Here is a 21062-nt window from a genome sequence, read left to right as displayed (position 1 = left end):
GTCTAGACAGCACTAGCTGTAATTATACCTACAACTATGAAGTTTCAGTCCGCTAGGTGTCTCTCTAGAGCATGGGCATGTCTCTGGGTGACGTGGACATCCCCATGCATGCACCTTATCAACATATGACTCATTCAGTATTACACCATCCCATTCTCTGGGCTCTGTCTGCAATCATAACCAGTAGTATCTACCAGAAATAATGAATCATAACCAGTAGTATCTACCAGGAATAATGAATCATGACCAGTAGTATCTACCATAAATAATTAATCATATCCAGTAGTATCTACCAGGAATAATGAATCATAACCAGTAGTATCTACCAGGAATAATGAATCATAACCAGTAGTATCCACCAGGAATAATGAATCATATCCAATAGTATCCACCAGGAATCATGAATCATATCCAATAGTATCCACCAGAAATAATGAATCATAACCAGTAGTATCTACCAGGAATAATGAATCATAACCAGTAGTATCTACCAGGAATAATGAATCATAACCAGTAGTATCTACCAGGAATAATCAATCATAACCAGTAGTATCTACCAGGAATAATGAATCATAACCAGTAGTATCTACCAGGAATAATGAATCATAACCAGTAGTATCTACCAGGAATAATCAATCATAACCAGTAAACACTAATGCTTCATTTGTAAATTACGTCAAAGTGTTGGAATGTGAAAATGGTGCCTTCTGGTTTGCTTCATATAAGGAATTTGAAATGATGTATACTTTTACTTTTGATACTAAAGTATATTTAAAACCAAATTATTTTAAACTTTTCTCAAATAGTATTTTTCTGGGTGACTTTCACTTGAGTCATTTTCTATTAAGGTATCATTACTTTTACTCAAGTATGACAATTTCAGACAACTGGGTACTTTTTCCATCAGTGATTTTGGTATATATATGGTATATATATATCATATAAAGTAATAATGGCCAGTATCCAATCCAACAATTTAAGTATGGATTTTCTTACGATCGTAACGATATGTACGTTCGACATTTTAGCAGCTATCTGGCTCCATACATCTGTGGCATTGTGTTGTGAGACAAAACTGCATATTTTAGAGTGGTATTTTATTGTCCCCGGCACAAGGTGCACTTGTGTAATGATAATGCTGTTTAATAAGCGTGTTGATATGCCACACCTGTCAAATGGATGGATTATCTTGGCAAAGGAGAAATGCTCACTAACAGGGATATTAACAAATCTGTGCACACAATCTGAGCGCAATACATTTTTGAGCATATGGAACATTTCTGGGATCTTTTATTTCAGCTCGTGAAAAATGGGACCAACACTTTACATGTTGAGTTTATATTTTTGTTCAGTATATATTGAGCATTTTTGCTGACCACTGGGCAATGTCCGGTCCCCCTACCAAGATGGGCCGGCCCGGTTTTCTAATTGGCTGAGTTTATGTGGCGCAAATTTCCATTCAAAGTCAAACGCGCAAATGTGAGACCCGCTCTGACTCTTGTCAGTCACTCAGTCAAAACAGAATGGTGGTGCCGAAAAAGCAGAAACCAAAAAAGGGCCATAGTAGCCTACGCTGCTAAATGTGTAAAATTAACAGAATTATTTGCTAAAACTTCTGGTTCTGCTAGTCCAAGTCCGTGTCTGTGGGTGCAGTAGAGGTAGGAAGAAAACAGAGAGACGCACCGCACCACTCACGCACGTTAACCACGTTCTCATCCACAGTTATTATGCAAGTAAAAGTCATTCAAATAAATCCCAACAGCTGTAATGGAAACAGGAAGTGTCAATACAATTTTATAAATTCCGACAGATAATTTATTCATTCGACATGGTGAGATATTTTTGTGTCGGTAAAATGAATTATGCGAGAAATGGCGGTGAAAACGCATTTATATGCTAATATTGATATAATAACCATAATATCGAAGTAAACTTGGGAGTCAAGCGATGACATGGTGTGTGGTCCTCCCACGGAATGAGTTTGATGCTCCTAGCCAATAAATGTCGAGGGTCATCTGGTGACATGATGATCGATGCTTGACTGTCGTTTGACAAATACAAATATTCTCGCTCTTATCCATGATAATCTAATCATGGTAGACTATCCTACCTGCAGAGTCTACCCACACGGTATCTGCGAGCCGTTGGCTAGAGTGCACGTGCCAAATCCAGATGAGGCACATTTGCTATTTAATGCAAGAGTTTGTGACAAAACCATCGGTGCAGTTGAACATGAGATGGAAACAGATTGAATATTACATTTTTCTCCATTTTGTGTGCACCGCGTAATTATGTACTTATTTTTATCCACAACAAGTACATTTGGTGGAAACACACCACTACCTTTACATGGACACTAATAATTCGATATTAAACTGTTTATGGTAGTAGGCAGATTATGCAATAGTCTTGTAAACACCTTACACTGTTTATTTTTACCGGCGTAAAGTCAAAATCGAAGTAAACGTACGCCGATTAAAACACCGGGTTTTCTGAGCAATCTTTCGAATTATTAGGACAAGTAAACGCCTTGACCGGTGTTACAGCGGTGTATCTGATCTGCGCGTGTCCCAGCAGCCGAGCGAGCCTCTCCTTACCTCGGAATTACTGAATGTAAGCGTAGTAGAAGTCGTTTTCAAATACAAACGTTATAAATCCGAAATCAGAATCAAATATGCTTCCCAAAAATAACATGTTCATTCCTTGAACGTTTATTTTGATCGGCGATTTTCTGCATTTATCAGTGCCAATCAGGTAACCCGATTTCAGATGTGTCCCATGGAAGTGTAAGAGGATCGTTCTTCTTGCAAATCATGTAAACGTTTTAATCGAACTATTATATAAATCTGTCTATACACAATAATCGCATTATTATGTGCATGTAACCGACTGCTGGGAAAATGTGCATATTTGATCATATTCGCATGAAACTCAGTCGCCAATTGGATGGAAACCTGGCTACTACAAAACCGCTATACAATACAACGTTCGCGTAGGGGTGGTAATCTTGAATTTATTCTTCTCCAGACAGAATGCAGGTGGATGTTATATTTAAAAACTCTCCGCCCATCAGGAATGAATGAATAATTGCTATTGAAATGTTTTCTGTAACTTGTATATTGCATCTTATTGGTGTTCGATACCCCCATCTAGTGGTCTCAATATCTCACTTCTCTATTACAATCCCGTAGTTTTTTATACTGAAGAAATGTTCACATGGAATATGTAAACGCAATAATTGATGATATTTTTCTGTCTGCATTAGTGCATTTTGTATATAATCTAGATCATGCATTATATTGTACTAGATACTGATTCATAGAATTGATGCATTTTCTTGCTTGATCATGTGACATGCAATTATCCTTGAAATACAGCAGGGGAGATGGGGGTACCTAGTCAGTTGAACAACTGAATGCCTCCAACTGAAATGTGTCTTCCGCATTTAACCCAACCCCTCTGAATCAGAGAGGTGCGGGGGGCTGCCTTAATCGACATCCACGTCTTTAGGCACAGAAAAAGCCATATCTCAGACTGGCCAATAAAAAGAAAATATTAAGATGGGCAAAATAACACAGACACTGGACAGAGCATCCCAGAGTCGCCTCTTTACTGTTGACGTTGAGACTGGTGTTTTGCGGGTACTATTTAATGAAGCTGCCAGTTGAGGACTTGTGAGGTGTCTGTTCCTCAAACTAGACACTCTAATGTACTTGTCCTCTTGCGCAGTGTGTACCGGGGCCTCCCATTCCTCTTTATATTCTGGTTCAAGCCAGTTTGCACTGTTCTGTGAAGGGAGTAGTATACAGTGTTGTACAAGATCTTCAGTTTCTTGTCCATTTCTCACATAGAATAGCCTTCATTTCTCAGAAAAAGTATAAGTTTAAGTTTCAGAAGAAAGTACTTTGTTTCTGGCAATTTTGAGCCTGTAATCGAATCCACAAATGCTGATGCTCCAGATACTCAACTAGTCTAAAGAAGGCCCGTTTTATTGCTTGTTTAATCAGAACAATAGTTTTCAGCTGTGCTAACATAATTGCAAAAGGATTTTCTAATTAACAATTAGCCTTTTAAAATGATAAACTTGTATTAGCTAACACAACATGCCATTGGAACACTGGAGTGATGGTTGATGATAATAGACCTCTGTGCGCCTATGTAGTTATTCCATAAAAAATCTGCTGTTTCCAGCTACAACAGTCACTTACAACATTAACAAGGTCTACACTGTATTTCTGATCAATTTGACGTTATTTTAATGGACAATTTTTTTTGTTGCTTTTCTTTCAAAAACAAGGGACATTTCTAAGTGACCCCAAACGTTTGAATAGTAGTGTGTATATATATATATATATATATATATATATAAAATCACATTTACATAAGTATTCAGACCCTTTACTCAGTACTTTGTTGAAGTACCTTTGGCAGTTATTACAGCTTCGAGTCTTCTTGGGTATGATGCTACAAGCTTGGCACACCTGTATTTGGGGAGTTACTCCCATTATTCTCTGCAGATCATCTCAAGCTCTGTCAGGTTGGATGAGGAGTGTTGCTGCACAGCTATTTTCAGGTCTCTCCAGAGATGTTCAATATGGTTGAAGTCCGGGCTCTGGCTGGGCCAATCAAGGACATTCAAAGACTTGTCCCGAAGCCACTCCTGCGTTGTCTTGGCTGTGTGCTTAGGGTTGTTGTCCTTTTGGAAGGTAAACCTTTGCCCCAGTCTGAGGTCCCGAGCGCTCTGGAGCTTCACCGTAGGTTTCCTCCAGAGCGCTCAGCATGGCATTCACGCCAAAGAGTTCAAACATGGTTTCATCAGACCAGAGATTCTTGTTTCTCATGGTCTGAGAGTATTTAGGTGCCTTTTGGCAAATGCCAAGCGGGCTGTCATGTGCCTTTTACTGAGGGGTCATTTCTGTCTGGCCACCTTACCATAAAGGCCTGATTGGTGGAGTGCTGCAGAGATGGTTGTCCTTCTGGAAGGTTCTCCCATCTCCACAGAGGAACTCTAGAGCTCTATCAGAGTGACCATCAGGTTCTTAGTCACCTCTCTGACACCTCTCTCCCCCGATTGTTCAGTTTGGCTGGGCAACCAGCTTTCGGAAGAGTCTTGGTGATTCCAAACATCTTCCATTTAAGAATGATGGAGGCCACTGTGTTCTTGGGGACCTTCAATGCCGCAGAAATGTTGAGGTACCCTTCCCCCAGATCTGTGCCTCAACACAATCCTGTCTCGGCGCTCTAAGGACAGTTCCTTTAACCTCATGTCTTGGCTTTTTCTCTGACATGCACTGTCAACTGTGGGACCTTAGACAGGCGGGTGCCTTTCCAAATCATGTCCAATCAATTGAATTTACCACAGGTGGACTCCAATCAAGTTGTGGAAACATCTCAAGGATGATCAATGGAAACAGGATGCACTTGAGCTCAATTTCAAGTCACATAGCAAAGGGGCTGAATACTTATGTAAATAAGACATTTCTGTTTTTGTTTTTTATACATTTGCAAACATTTCTAAAAACCTGTTTTTGCTTCGTCATTAAGGGGTATTGTGTGTAGATTGATGAGGATTTTGTTTATTTATTTAGTCAATTTAAGAATAAGGCTAACTTAACCAAATGTGGAAAAAGTCAAGGGGTCTGAATACTGTCCAAAGGCACTGTATTTAATAGTATTTAATAAGAGACAGACAGACAGACAGACACTGTCACCGTCCCTGGTACAGTAAAAGATGAGAAACGCTGTACTATAGTTGCCTATGTTGTGTCAGTAGTATTACAGTCTTGTGTGTGGGGGGGAGGGGGGGGGTTATGTCCCAGTCTGCCCCTGCTATATAGCCAACCTTATGGTTGCTTATGTTACTAAAGCATTATCCATAACTAGCGACAGGAGGGTCTCTACGATTATATCTGCTCATTAAAACCGAAAAATAGGAACAAGTTCAGTAATTGGCATAAGATCAATTTGAGGTCTACCGTATTTTATTTCCGATTGTTAGCAGGGATATGAATTTACAGATAGTGCCTCTTGAATCTAATGTCGCACTATCATTCCCATTCACTAAGGACGAGATCTTTTTTTTACCTTTACTAAACCAGGCAAGTCAGTTAAGAACAAATTCTTATTTACAATGACGGCCTAGGAACAGTGGGTTAAATGCCTTGTTGAAGGGCAGAACGACAGCTCGGGGATTCAATCTTGCGACTTTTCGTTACTAGTCCATCACTCGAACCTCTAGGCTACCTGCCGCACCAAAATAAATCAATAGCATGTTGATACAAATCTATTAGGAGCATGAATAAAGTTTGAGGAATTTTTTTAAGGAAAATAATATGTTCCTTATTTCTTGTGTAAGATTGATCAACATTACTCTGTGTATTGTTGCCAAATGAAATGTGCTTTTTGCAAGAGCCTGTGGGGACCAAACGTTTTATATGGACTGGTCAAATATTATTATTAATATTTAGTCATATTTAGGGAGATTTATATTTTCCACAAATGTTGTGATAAGCTTTATTTGTATTTCGGCAACTATATAATTTGGATTGGTGTGTCATTGATATGCAATCTTGCCTTCTTTTTTTTTGATGTGGCATACATCGGCCTAAATAACAATATAAATGATCCATTGATTCAGGCTAGCTATATAACTTCAAAATATGTTTTATCTCACGGAATCATTGCATTCATTCTTACAGCTAAGCATTTACCCCGGTTGTTAATGTAACATATCCGGTTGACCTGTATAATTAGCCGCTTTCATTTCGCGAACAAACTGAGTGGACGGCTGGACCGGATAGAAGGAACGAGAATCAAAGGGCATATCGGAAAGGATCCTCTAAACACATTGTTGGCCTGTCTAGAGAGGGACATTGGGAATGTTTTCATTGTCAACATCCGTCCAACCACAGGTAAACAACAAAATAAGTAGCTAGTTAGCAGTAGCGAAGTGTTGTTGGCCAGTTAACGTTACAGTAACTAGTTAAGTCATAGTTAAATACTAAATTAACCTTAGCTAGCTGTCAATCATTTCTTCGCAAGTAGTGATGTCTATATAACATTGAGTAATGCTAATGACCCCCCCCCACAAATATATATATATATATATATATATATAGTTATTGTGAAGTTTTCAGGGATATCTTGTACATTTTCAAAAGGTTTTAAAATATACTTTTCATCTGTAAAAGGTCATTGTTTAGCTAGATGAGTTAACTTGACCCAGGGTTTGTTTGTGGTCTCCTTGGGGTAGTTGCAGCAATCTAGCTCAATCTCACAGCTAAATTAGCTATTAACGTTACGTCAAGCCAACCTTACTTCACAACTGAGAAGAAACTCCTGAAATGTAAATTAGCTAGTTTATGCTACTATTACGGAATGGCAGGTGGACAGCTTGCTACATTGCAGCGAGGTCTGGACCCGACATGGATCATGATGGAGAGGCAGTCAGGGGTCTGTAGAATAGTATCCCAAGAGCCTTTATTTTAGTAGAGCAGTGCTGTAGGAAGCTATAATAGCTAGCTGGCTGAACTTGATGACTGATTTGTGAAATAATGTAGCTAGACAGTTGTTGGTTTGGAGGCACCTGTGTAGTCTGTTCTGATGCTCATGAGTAGACACTGTCACCTAGAGGGCTGCTGGTGTCAAATCCCAGGTACCGTCTCCTGCCGGTGTGCCCTTGAGCAAAGTATTTTACTCATATAAAGCTCCAGGGGCGGCTGGATGAGCTGATATTAGCCAACTGACCACAATCTGACTTTCAAACATGTTCGATACACTCGAAAGCCATGTACTGAATAAGAACAGAATAATTGACTTTTTTTTGCTTTTTATTGAGATTTAAAAAACCAAATGTAATACGTCTGACATTTTACTGCAGTAAACTTACACAATTTAGTCACTGAAAACAACTCATTCATACTACCCCTCAGACATTAAAATGTCACCGGCAGACGATAACATGATTATAGAAAATGTTGACTAAAATGTGAAGACTCAATTGAGACTAACCTAGAAAAATCTCACACAAGCTGTCCCCGTTTGAAATGTTACTCCTCTGGGCCCAGTTTTCCAAAAGCATTTTAAGGCTACGTTCATGAGAACCATAGGATCCTATGGCTCTAACTACGAACTTAGCCTTAAGATGCTTTTGGGAAACCGGGCCCAGGTACAATCAAAAAGTAGTTATCAGGACTGACATTTACATTACATTTAAGTCATTCAGCGGACGCTCTTATCCAGAGCGACTTACAAATTGGTGCATTCACCTTATGACATCCGACAAAGTACAGAAGTCTAAATCCTAAAGATCTGAGTAATGTTAAGAAAACTACAAGGATAATATTAGTGAACAAAACCCTCACAGAAGTGAATATCTGTATGTCTTAAGGGATACATTTTTAGGGATGTTGAATTGAAAGTTGCACAGTCCAAATGACAACCATTTTAACCCCATAAAAAGGTGAATGCAATATCTACACTGAACAAAAATAAAAATTCAACATGAAGTGCAGTTCATATAAGGAAATTAGTCAATTGAAATAAATGAATTAGACCTTTTTTATCTATGGATTTCACATGACTAGGAATAGATAAGCATCTTTTGGTCACAGATACCTTTAAAACAAGCAGGGGGTGTGGCTCATAACCAGTCAGTATTTGCCTCATGCAGCGTGACATCTCCTTCGTATAGTTGATCAGGCTGTTGATTGTGGCCTGTGGAATGTTGTCCCACTCCTCTTAAATGGCTGTGTGAAGTTGCTGGATATTGGCGGGACCTGGAACATGCTGTTGATCCAGAGGATCCCAAACGTGCTCAATGGGTGACATGTCTGGTGAGTATGCCGGCCATGGAATAACTGGTACATTTACAGCTTCCAGGAATTGTGTACATTTCTTTGTGACTTGGGGCTGTGCATTTTCATGCCGAAACATGAGGTGATGGCGGCAGATACATGGCATAACAATGGGCCTCAGGATGTTGTCACACTATCTCTGTGCGTTCAAATTTCCATCGATAAAATGAAATTGTGGCAATAGCTCTGGTGAACATTGCTGCAGTCAACATTGCACACTCAACTTGTGTGACGACAACCGCACATTTTAGTGGCCGTTTATGTCCCCAGCACAAGGTTGTGCTGTGTAATGATCATGCTGTTTAATCAGCTTCTTGATATGGCACACCTGTCTGGTGGATGGATTTATCTTAGCAAAGGAGAAATGCTCACTATCAGGAATGTAAAACACACATTTTGCACAATTTGAGTTGCTTTTTGTGCGTATTTAAAATGTCTGGGATCTTTTATTTCAGCTCATGAAACATGGGAGCAACACTTTACAAGCTGCGTTTTTTTCTTTTTTTCTGTGTATGTTCATGACAGTGATCACCCTAACAGGCCACCCTCATCTGATCATGTAGTTTTCTATCAAAAATCAGGCTATACTGGCACACACATTTTTACAAACTAGATAAAGGGGTACCGTCGCTGGCTGAGCTGTCGCCAAACATTATCCTGCTTATGGCACCGATAAAGCTATTACAGTCACTGGGGGTAACTGGCTTCGTGGTGACTTCTCTATATTCTTCCCCGTTTCACTTTCTTCATCCACCCTCCCCGTTTCATCTTCCTGATCACTTTCTTCTACTGGTGGAAATCCTGCTTCGTCTGTTTTGTCTTTGGAGTGAAAGTTGCATTTGACTGGAGGTTCACCGTTGTCCTTATCCTGCTCTGCCCCCTTAACTTTGTTTGCTGCACCAGGGGGACGGCCCCTTTTCCGTGGGGGACCATCATAGATGGGGGACTTGGTGGCATCCTCCGTCTTGCGTGGGCGACCTCTTCCCCTGGGCTCAGTGACTGGAGAATCAATGCGTGGATAGATATGCGGCCTTCCGGGGGGGCGCCTTGCTTGGCTTTCCAGTTTTCTATCCTCTTCCCCCTTGGGTGTTAGGCTCTTCCTTGTCGATTCAACTTTACTGGGCGGGCCACGCTTCTTTGGGGAGGGGTCATCTGGTTTTCGGGGTAGGCAAGCTGCCGCGAGGCCGATCAACTTAAGTATCTTGGGTTGTGTAAATACTGATCCTTTCGGCCTACCTCTGTTAGGTGTTATGGGGCTACCCAGTAACTTGGAGACCGATCCTTTCGGCCTACCTCTGTTAGGTGTTATGGGGCTACCCAATAACTTGGAGACGGATCCTTTTGGCCTACCTCTGTTAGGTGTTATGGGGCTACCCAGTAACTTGGAGACTGATCCTTTCGGCCTACCTCTATTGGGTGTTATGGGGCTACCCAGTAACTTGGAGACTGATCCTTTAGGCCTACCTCTGTTAGGTGTTATGGGGCTACCCAGTAACTTGGAGACTGATCCTTTTGGCCTACCTCTGTTAGGTGTTATGGGGCTACCCAGTAACTTGGAGACTGATCCTTTAGGCCTACCTCTGTTAGGTGTTATGGGGCTACCCAGTAACTTGGAGACCGATCCTTTTGGCCTACCTCTGTTAGGTGTTATGGGGCTACCCAGTAACTTGGAGACTGATCCTTTAGGCCTACCTCTGTTAGGTGTTATGGGGCTACCCAGTAACTTGGAGACCGATCCTTTTGGCCTACCTCTGTTAGGTGTTATGGGGCTACCCAGTAACTTGGAGACTGATCCTTTTGGCCTACCTCTGTTAGGTGTTATGGGGCTACCCAGTAACTTGGAGACTGATCCTTTTGGCCTACCTCTGTTAGGTGTTATGGGGCTACCCAGTAACTTGGAGACCGATCCTTTTGGCCTACCTCTGTTAGGTGTTATGGGGCTACCCAGTAACTTGGAGACCGATCCTTTCGGCCTACCTCTGTTAGGTGTTATGTGACTTGCCCAGAGAAAGCTAGTGGGATCACTGGGGGTAACTGGATTCTTGGGGTCTTCTCTATATTCCACCTTCCACTTTTCACTTTCTTGATCCACCCTCCCGGTTTCATCTTCCTGATCACTTTCTTCCACTGGTGGAAATCCTGCTTCCTCGCTTTTTTCTTTGGCGTGGAAGGAGCGTTTGACTGGAGGTTCACTGTTGTTCTTATTCTGCTCTGCCCCCCTCTTAACTTTGTTTGCTGCACCAGGGGGACGGCCCCTTTTCCGTGGGGGACCTCTTCCCCTGGGCTCAGTGACTGGAGAATCATCGCAGGGATAGATACGTGGCCTTCCGCATGGTCTTCTTGGTTGGCTTTCCAGTTTCTTTAGCTCTTCTTCCTCATCGGGTGTTAGTATCTTCTTTGGCCTTCCCCTTTTCTTTGGCCTTCCCCTTTTCAATTGAACTATACTGGGCCGGCCATGCTTATCAAGGGAGAGGTCAACCACTTCTCGAGGTTGGCCTCGCGGCGGCTCGCCCGTCGCCTTCAGTATCTTGGGTTGTGTAAACACTAATCCTTTAGGTCTACCTCTCTTAGGTGTTATGGGGCTACCCAGTAACTTGGAGACCGATCCTTTCGGCCTACCTCTGTTAGGTGTTATGTGACTTGCCCAGAGAAAGCTAGTGGGGTCACTGGGGGTAACTGGCTTCTTGGGGTCTTCTCTATATTCCACCTTCCACTTTTCACTTTCTTGATCCACCCTCCCCGTTTCATCTTCCTGATCACATTCTTCGACTGGTGGAAATCCTGCTTCCTTGCTTTTTTCTTTGGCGTGGAAGGAGCGTTTGACTGGAGGTTCACCGTTGTCCTTATCCTGCTCTGCCCCCTTAACTTTGTTTGCTGCACCAGGGGGACGGCCCCTTTTCCGTGGGGGACCATCATAGATGGGGGACTTGGTGGCATCCTCCGTCTTGCGTGGGCGACCTCTTCCCCTGGGCTCAGTGACTGGAGAATCAATGAGTGGATAGATACGCGGCCTTCCGGGGGACCGCCTTGCTTGGCTTTCCAGTTTTCCATCCTCTTCCCCCTTGGGTGTTAGGCTCTTCCTTGTCGATTCAACTTTACTGGGCGGGCCACGCTTCTTTTTTTGGGGTCGGCCACGCTTCTTTGGGGAGGGGTCATCTGGTGTTCGGGGTAGGCAAGCCGCCGCGAGGCCGATCACCTTCAGCATCTTGGTTTTCATAAACACTGATCCTTTAGGTCTACCTCTCTTAGGTGTTGAGGGGTTACAATTAGACAAGGCATTATCTGACTTGGAGACTGATCCATATTTGGGTGGCCTACCCCGCCCCCTTTTAGGTGTTGCGAGGTTACTATTGGACAAGGCTTTATCTGACTTGGAGACTGATCCATATTTGGGTGGCCTACCCCGCCCCCTTTTAGATGTTGCGAGGTTACTATTGGACAAGGCTTTATCGGACTTGGAGACTGATCCATATTTGGGTGGCCTACCCCGCCCCCTTTTAGGTGTTGCGAGGTTACTATTGGACAAGGCTTTATCTGACTCTTCACTGCCAGCAACATCTACCTGCACTTCAGAATTGGTTGCCACTTCTTCCACTTCCATTTTAATCTCCATTCCTTCTATTATTTCATCCTGGTTCAGTGCCATTCTCCGATGGACCTGTGATCTTCAGGTGCAACCCACTGTAAAAGACATTGACATGGTTACTTATAAAAAAAACATGTAAATTGCCCTGAAATGAAAGACAAATCTACCCAAAGATTTTTTTCTTCTGATTCCATACAATTCTATTAGGACAGCAATAAGGTCAGTGATTTGAAATCGGATATCATTAAGCTGGTCGACCGATACGGTTTGTGGTAAAGGCTGACCTAACCATAGTTAGATTAAATAACTACACTTTTTATAGGGTTAGGGTTCCCACACGGTCATATTTCCATGTTACAGAGCTTGTTTGCGGAAAACAGGCAGACATGTGCTAATTGGCTATCTGCTTCTCCGAACACCTGTGTTTAAATGGAAGCACGATGCCATTGGCTGCAACTGTGTTAACAGTGTACAGTAACTGTATATTTAGCATTTGCTTGTTATTTTGTGGTATGAAAGTAGAGGGCTTTGTTTCTAGAACCGTACAGCAATTGAGAATCGATTCACGTTTAGATGGGAGTATTTGGTTGTTTTGGCTGCCAGAGCTAATTCGCCTCTAAACAGAACATGTAAGGTGTAACGTTTAGGGTGGGCTCAGCTCCCCTGAATGCAACAAAAGTCAAACTTGAGGGGGCTCTAAATAATGCTAATTTGAACCATTCTATTTGTTTAAAATGCAGTGGTAAATATTTTAGTTGTAAATATGGAGAAAAACGTGGTTTAAACCATTTATATCCACGTGGCTGCACACTTCCTGTCCATGAATGGTACTGTAGAATTCTATCGCTGGCTAGGAAGCGGCACTGTCCACTTGGTGCTGAGCTCCTTTTTAAAAATGCATAGATTTTCCTTTGTACTTCCTAATTTGCCATTTGTTTGCCATTAATGGGAGCCGAGCTAGAGCTGCGTTTGTGAGACAAGGGTGGATGGATCATGAAAGGGCCCGGGGCTTAAAAAAACAAACATCTGTAGTCCGAATGGTTTGAGCTAAAACTATTAAAAGCTGGACATGCACATGTAACATGTTTTGATCTATGACGCCCAGAAACTACACAAGAGTAGTTCGAAGGCAAGGGGTTCTTCTACATAGAAAATAGGAATTCCCAGGCTTCGGTCTGCAGGTTGTATAACTTTTCATTACATTTCATTATAGTACAACGGTTTGATTTGTCTAATCTTAGCAATTTCTTCTTAGCTAGCTACATAGCCGTCTTTGTATCAAAGATAATTGCGTAATTATCGTATTCCGTCGTCCTCCTATCTGCCCAGCAGCTAGCCAGCTAGCTAACGTTCACCGTCTACCGTAGCACTGTAGTAACTATCACACTCAACTGAACGACTTGATTAGTGTAGTGTTAGCTAGCTACATAGTTGTCTTTGCTGTCTTCGTATCCAAGATAATTGTGTAGTTTAGAGTGTGTAGTCTTAGAGTGATTATCTTAATTTACCGAGGTTAGCTAGCCAGCTATTTGTCGTCCTTAACGTAGGAGTCACTCCTAGCTAGCCAACAGCTAGCCAACGTCTACTGAATAGAACTTTCGCATTCCGGTCGCATTCCGCTTCGCTCCACAGGTAGTATCACATTTTCATTTCATTTCATTACAGTCCCAACGGTGTGATTTGTTTGATCGTAGCTAGCTACATAGCTAGCTACATAGCAGTCTTTGTTTCAAAGATAATTGCGTAATTATCGTATTTCGTCGTCCTAACGCAGTCTACACTGCCCTGCAGCTAGCCAGCTAGCTAACGTCCACCGTTAGCTAGTCCACCGTCTACCGATTAGCAGCACAACTATTACACTCAACTGAACGACTTGATTAGTGTAGTGTTAGCTAGCTACATAGTTGTCTTTGCTGTCTTCGTACCCAAGATAATTGTGTAGTTTAGAGTGTGTAGTTTTATGTCGTCCTTAACATAGGAGACTCTGCTAGCTAGCCAACAGCTAGCCAACGTCTACCGAACAGAACTTCTGCACTCAACAATCCGGTCGCATTTCGCTTCGCTCCACAGGTAGTATCACATTTTTCATTTCATTTCATTACAGTACAACGGCTTGATTTGTTTGATCGTAGCTAGCTACATAGCTAGCTACATAGCCGTCTTTGTATCAAAGATAATTGTGTAGTCTAGAGCGATTTCCTAGGTTAGCTAGCCAGCTATTGTCGTTCTTTTAACGCAACGTAACGTAATCAACACTGCTAGCTAGCCAGCTAGCCCCGAATAGCAGCACAGTAGAAACTATTACACTCAACGGAACGACTTGATTAGTGTAGTGTCAACAACGCAGCCACTGCCAGCTAGCCTACAAAGTCAACAACACAGCCACTGCCAGCTAGCCTACCTCAGCAGTACTGTATCATTTTAATCATTTTACTCAATTAGATTCTTGCTACGTAAGCTTAACTTTCTGAACATTCGAGACGTGTAGTCCACTTGTCATTCCAATCTCCTTTGCATTAGCGTAGCCTCTTCTCTAGCCTGTCAACTATGTGTCTGTCTATCCCTGTTCTCTCCTCTCTGCACAGACCATACAAACGCTGCACACCGCGTGGCCGCGGCCACCCTAATCTGGTGGTCCCAGCGCGCACGACCCACGTGGAGTTCCAGGTCTCCGGTAGCCTCTGGAACTGCCGATCTGCGGCCAACAAGGCAGAGTTCATCTCAGCCTATGCCTCCCTCCAGTCCCTCGACTTCTTGGCACTGACGGAAACATGGATCACCACAGACAACACCGCTACTCCTACTGCTCTCTCTTCGTCCGCCCACGTGTTCTCGCACACCCCGAGAGCTTCTGGTCAGCGGGGTGGTGGCACCGGGATCCTCATCTCTCCCAAGTGGTCATTCTCTCTTTCTCCCCTTACCCATCTGTCTATCGCCTCCTTTAAATTCCATGCTGTCACAGTTACCAGCCCTTTCAAGCTTAACATCCTTATCATTTATCGCCCTCCAGGTTCCCTCTGAGAGTTCATCAATGAGCTTGATGCCTTGATAAGCTCCTTTCCTGAGGACGGCTCACCTCTCACAGTTCTGGGCGACTTTAACCTCCCCACGTCTACCTTTGACTCATTCCTCTCTGCCTCCTTCTTTCCACTCCTCTCCTCTTTTGACCTCACCCTCTCACCTTCCCCCTACTCACAAGGCAGGCAATACGCTCGACCTCATCTTTACTAGATGCTGTTCTTCCACTAACCTCGTTGCAACTCCCTCCAAGTCTCCGACCACTACCTTGTATCCTTTTCCCTCTCGCTCTCATCCAACACTTCCCACACTGCCCCTACTCGGATGGTATCGCGCCGTCCCAACCTTCGCTCTCTCTCCCCCGCTACTCTCTCCTCTTCCATCCTATCATCTCTTCCCTCTGCTCAAACCTTCTCCAACCTATCTCCTGATTCTCTCCTCAACCCTCCTCTCCTCCCTTTCTGCATCATTTGACTCTCTATGTCCCCTATCCTCCAGGCCGGCTCGGTCCTCCCCTCCCGCTCCGTGGCTCGACGACTCATTGCGAGCTCACAGAACAGGGCTCCGGGCAGCCGAGCGGAAATGGAGGAAAACTCGCCTCCCTGCGGACCTGGCATCCTTTCACTCCCTCCTCTCTACATTTTCCTCCTCTGTCTCTGCTGCTAAAGCCACTTTCTACCACTCTAAATTCCAAGCATCTGCCTCTAACCCTAGGAAGCTCTTTGCCACCTTCTCCTCCCTCCTGAATCCTCCTCCCCCCCCCTCTCTGCAGATGACTTCGTCAACCATTTTGAAAAGAAGGTTGACGACATCCGATCCTCGTTTGCTAAGTCAAACGACACCGCTGGTTCTGCTCACACTGCCCTACCCTGTGCTCTGACCTCTTTCTCCCCTCTCTCTCAGAATGACCTTCTTGATCCAAATCAGTCAGGTTTCAAGACTAGTCATTCAACTGAGACTGCTCTTCTCTGTATCACGGAGGCACTCCGCACTGCTAAAGCTAACTCTCTCTCCTCTGCTCTCATCCTTCTAGACCTATCGGCTGCCTTCGATACTGTGAACCATCAGATCCTCCTCTCCACCCTCTCCGAGTTGGGCATCTCCGGCGCGGCCCATGCTTGGATTGCGTCCTACCTGACAGGTCGCTCCTACCAGGTGGCGTGGCGAGAATCTGTCTCCTCACCACTGGTGTCCCCCAGGGCTCTGTTCTAGGCCCTCTCCTATTCTCGCTATACACCAAGTCACTTGGCTCTGTCATAACCTCACATGGTCTCTCCTATCATTGCTATGCAGACGACACACAATTAATATTCTCCTTTCCCCCCTCTGATGACCAGGTGGCGAATCGCATCTCTGCATGTCTGGCAGACATATCAGTGTGGATGACGGATCACCACCTCAAGCTGAACCTCGGCAAGACGGAGCTGCTCTTCCTCCCGGGGAAGGACTGCCCGTTCCATGATCTCGCCATCACGGTTGACAACTCCATCGTGTCCTCCTCCCAGAGCGCTAAGAACCTTGGCGTGATCCTGGACAACACCCTGTCGTTCTCAACTAACATCAAGGCGGTGGCCCGTTCCTGTAGGTTCATGCTCTACAACATCCGCAGAGTACGACCCTGCCTCATACAGGAAGCGGCGCAGGTCCTAATCCAGGCACTTGTCATCTCCCGTCTGGATTACTGCAACTCGCTGTTGGCTGGGCTCCCTGCCTGTGCCATTAAACCCCTACAACTCATCCAGAACGCCGCAGCCCGTCTGGTGTTCAACCTTCCCAAGTTCTCTCACGTCACCTCGCTCCTCCGCTCTCCCCACTGGCTTCCAGTTGAAGCTCGCATCCGCTACAAGACCATGGTGCTTGCCTACGGAGCTGTGAGGGGAACGGCACCTCAGTACCTCCAGGCTCTGATCAGGCCCTACACCCAAACAAGGGCACTGCGTTCATCCACCTCTGGCCTGCTCGCCTCCCTACCACTGAGGAAGTCCAGTTCCCGCTCAGCCCAGTCAAAACTGTTCGCTGCTCTGGCCCCCCAATGGTGGAACAAACTCCCTCACGACGCCAGGACAGCGGAGTCAATCACCACCTTCCGGAGACACCTGAAACCCCACCTCTTTAAGGAATACCTAGGATAAAGTAATCCTTCTCACCCCCCTTAAAAGACTTAGATGCACTATTGTAAAGTGGCTGTTCCACTGGATGTCATAAGGTGAAAGCACCAATTTGTAAGTCGCTCTGGATAAGAGCGTCTGCTAAATGACTTAAATGTAAAATGTAAATGATAAAAAAAATTTAAAAAAGTTTATTCCAATGCATTAGATTAATCCGTTGATTCATCATCGTTTGCTTTTGTCAGTCAGCTGTTTTAGAGAACTCATTGCTTTGTTATTCAGGTGCGCAACAGATAATGTTCTGAAGTAGATATTTAGACAACTAGACTCCAACACGCATCCAATCCATTCAACAAGTATATATTAACGACAGTAGGCCTATAGTAGTTGACTCTTTCCGTTAGAACCATTCAATTTTGCAATGACATGGGCCTTCATTATTTTGGATTTGTGCACCCACGATGAAATGTTTCATAGGTATAGTGCACTTTCCCCGAGATCTCCAAGATCCAGAATTTTGTACAGGGTTTAAGTTCAATTGTTAAATGCTTAATAATGACAACACTCATTAATGTAAGGAAAGAAAGGTAGCATTCAATGAATGAATTATGGACAACTTATCAACTAGGGTGTAAACGTGTTTTTATTCAACTGTTGTATGCCTATTATATTGAATGTAGACTACCTGTTTGTGTAAAATTGTCTAGTCTGAGGGCAGGCTACACCGGCAGTGGTGTAGGACTAGGAGGGTAAACTCCATTTACCCATCTTTTTCAGAAAAATAGGGAGCGTTACTTTTTTCCACGACCAGTATTCAGTTTACCCATCAATGTTCCCTCGTTTTTTCAGGCACTGAGCAAATTTCAGGTCTGCTGAGAGCAAACCTGAACATTGAAAATTCTGCACATTTTACTGTGAACAACTGAGGTTGTACCCGCGTTAAGTTACAACTAACAGTGGCCAAGTAGGCTACTGTGGCTATTTGATCATAATGTAGGCCTACCATCAAAAACAATGGAGAAAAATGCATCCCATAACATTTTAACATAGAACATCATTTAGCCTACAGTAGCAGCCAATGTGTGATGTTCAATGAGGCCTACATTACATGAGACTGAACTTAAAAGAAAACATGCAGGGCTTGACATTAATCCTTCAGACAAGGAGGTGACTGAAAATGTTAAGATGCAAGAAACCACTTTACAAAATAAAATGCATTAGTATTCCTAGGGCCCACCGGGAAGGCAGAGTTTGTACTTCCAGACACATAAAATGTTTCATAATGGCAACAGTTCGCTGAATCGGGTGCACCTACCAAAAACAGCCCGAGATTAATCAAATAAGTAAATAGGAACAAGGCTTTATCGTTTTTTTTTTTTTTACAGGAATGTTTGGCAATCGACTATGAATGCGTTGGAGATCAACCGCTGCTCTGAGTGAAGTTCAATCTTCGTGTTTCTCTGCGGAATAATATTCGTGATCGGCAGTCCCGGGGCTAAAGTTTAGAAATTGTTACCCACCAAAAAAACTAAACGTTTAACCACTTCGTCACCAGTAGGCATATTTTGACGTTCATGGTAATACACATTATAATCTAGTCTAATGAATTGACCGTGTGTGTGTTATGGTGACCATCCTGTTTTCCCGGGACAGTTTCAGCCTCATTTCAGGTCGCCCGAATTTACAAGTAACAAAACAAGTAAAAAATTTAAGCAAAACACATCCATTGCTGTAGACCTAATCAATATGAGCATAATCAATGGCAATCGCCGAGAATGTCATTAGGGACACTTCTTTGTGTTTCGTAAACAGATGTCTTTCTATTCATATGAAATGGCGCGAATATACATGCAATGAAACTGATTTGACGCTGGGGTTATTTGAGTGTACGAACACGCAGTTTTTTTGTTTGACAAACATTAAGAAGACTTGTTGTTTATGCAAAATTTAAAAAATAATAAAGTAATTGACGTCTTTATTAGGCCCATAAAACCACGATTTGCACAATGTAATTCGCACTCTGAACATTAGCACGGTAGCTGACGTTACACCATGTTGATTGTTAATTATGACATTGAACGTTTTTAGGATATCAAATTATTTTGCATGGCATAAATGTCCACATTGTGTTATTCTACCCCCACAACACAGGTATTACACAAGCAACAAAGCAGTATGATGAGAAAATGCATATATTATGCACAAGCTCGGTTTGCACAAAAAAAAAACGCAAGTGTCTCCAACGTTAACGCTACTGATGTTAGCGAGTAGCTAATGTTAGCTAGCAACACTACAGCTGCAAGGAGAAACATTTGTGACCGACGTTAGCAGGCTAGCCAGATCGTATAGCGTTTTTAACCTCAACAGTGCCGCCAGAATTGTAGATTACACACAAGTGCATGGTAGTAAAGCTAGCTGTAGCCAGGTTGGATAATCAATTATGCTAGCTAGCGTTAGCTTTGTTTGCTAGTTACATTAGCTTCTTGATTACTATGTTTTTTTATGTAACCTTTTATTTAGCTCCTTGATTTGCTAACGTTAGTTGAGTTTAAAAAAATATATATATACGGCATTCATGCATTACCTTGGGAAAATCCTTCGTTTCACCACATGAAGCTCTATAAATGGTTCTCTGTCGTTGTTGTTAGCCACCACGTCTGAGGAGACAAAAAAAAAGAAGCTTAAAATCTTTACAACCGAATTTGAATTTGCAACCGCTTCCGGTGCTTCTTGATTACTGTTTTTTTAATGTAACCTTTTATTTAGCTCCTTGATTTGCTAACGTTAGTTGAGTTAAAAAAAATATATATATATACGGCATTCATGCATTACCTTGGGAAAATCCTTCGTTTCACCACATGAAGCTCTATAAATGGTTCTCTGTCGTTGTTGTTAGCCACCACGTCTGAGGAGACAAAAAAAAAAAAAGCTTAATCTTTACAACCGAATTTGAATTTGCAACCGCTTCCGGTCCACCCCAGGTTCATCGAACTAAATGCAAATTATACTCTTAAAAAAAAAAAGTAAAAATAAATATTGTCATTTCCGAATCTACCACAGATAAAATGGCTTCGTTATCAGTATATTTTTCTTCTACTTTGTTCTTCTGTGGGGTTTCATGACGATTGGCGTGATTTTGTTCTGCTCACAGTATTTACTATAGGATACTAGCCATTATTACTTTATATGAGATATATATATCATTATCACTGATGGTAAAAGTACCCAATTGTCATACTTGAGTAAAAGTAATGATACCTTAATAGGAAATGACTCACCCATAAAAATACTACTTGAGAAGTCTAAAAAGAGTTGGTTTTAAATATACTTTAGTATCAAAAGTAAAAGTATACATAATTTCAAATTCCTTATATGAAGCAAACCAGAAGGCACCATTTTCAAAAACATTTTTTTTTAATGTACGTATAGTCGGGATACATTCCAACACTGACGTAATTTAGAAATGAAGCATTAGTGTTTACTGGTTATACTTTG

General features: G+C 42.7%; 2 protein-coding genes across 5 annotated transcripts in view; one reads left to right on the top strand and one right to left on the bottom strand.

Moving 5' to 3' along the window:
* The first annotated feature begins 6749 nt into the window (after positions 1-6749).
* The window catches only part of LOC115115263 (ATP-dependent zinc metalloprotease YME1L1-like), a 42247-nt gene continuing 27934 nt past the window's right edge, over positions 6750-21062 (top strand). For all 3 annotated transcript variants that reach the window (XM_029643759.2, XM_029643758.2, XM_029643760.2), the window contains exon 1: positions 6750-6911. In XM_029643759.2, the coding sequence (XP_029499619.1) occupies positions 6879-6911 (33 nt within the window). In that variant the 5' untranslated portion in view covers positions 6750-6878. The remainder of the gene's footprint in view (positions 6912-21062) is intronic.
* On the bottom strand, positions 7812-20496 carry LOC115115264 (serine/arginine repetitive matrix protein 2-like). 2 transcript variants are annotated; one of them, XM_065005945.1, is made up of 4 exons: positions 20400-20496; positions 20152-20224; positions 11427-12536; positions 7812-10841 (listed from the first exon to the last, which is right to left on the bottom strand). In XM_065005945.1, exons 3-4 carry the CDS (start codon positions 12499-12501, stop codon positions 9517-9519), a joined length of 2400 nt encoding a protein of 799 aa, XP_064862017.1. In that variant the 5' UTR covers positions 12502-12536; positions 20152-20224; positions 20400-20496; the 3' UTR covers positions 7812-9516. The 2 variants fall into 2 exon arrangements, with proteins under 2 accessions (XP_064862017.1, XP_029499623.2); XM_029643763.2 differs by having other exon boundaries at positions 7812-12536.

The sequence above is a fragment of the Oncorhynchus nerka genome, linkage group LG20 (genome assembly GCF_034236695.1).
Source record: "Oncorhynchus nerka isolate Pitt River linkage group LG20, Oner_Uvic_2.0, whole genome shotgun sequence".
NCBI classification, from domain to species: Eukaryota; Metazoa; Chordata; class Actinopteri; order Salmoniformes; family Salmonidae; genus Oncorhynchus; species Oncorhynchus nerka.
The sequence above is the reverse complement of the archived record's forward strand: the minus strand, read 5'-3'. Positions and strand labels throughout refer to the sequence as shown.

What these genes read in the sequence shown, in the direction of transcription:
- LOC115115264 (XM_029643763.2), bottom strand. Translation starts at nt 12,501, where the DNA reads ATGGCACTGAACCAGGATGAAATAATAGAAGGAATGGAGATTAAAATG.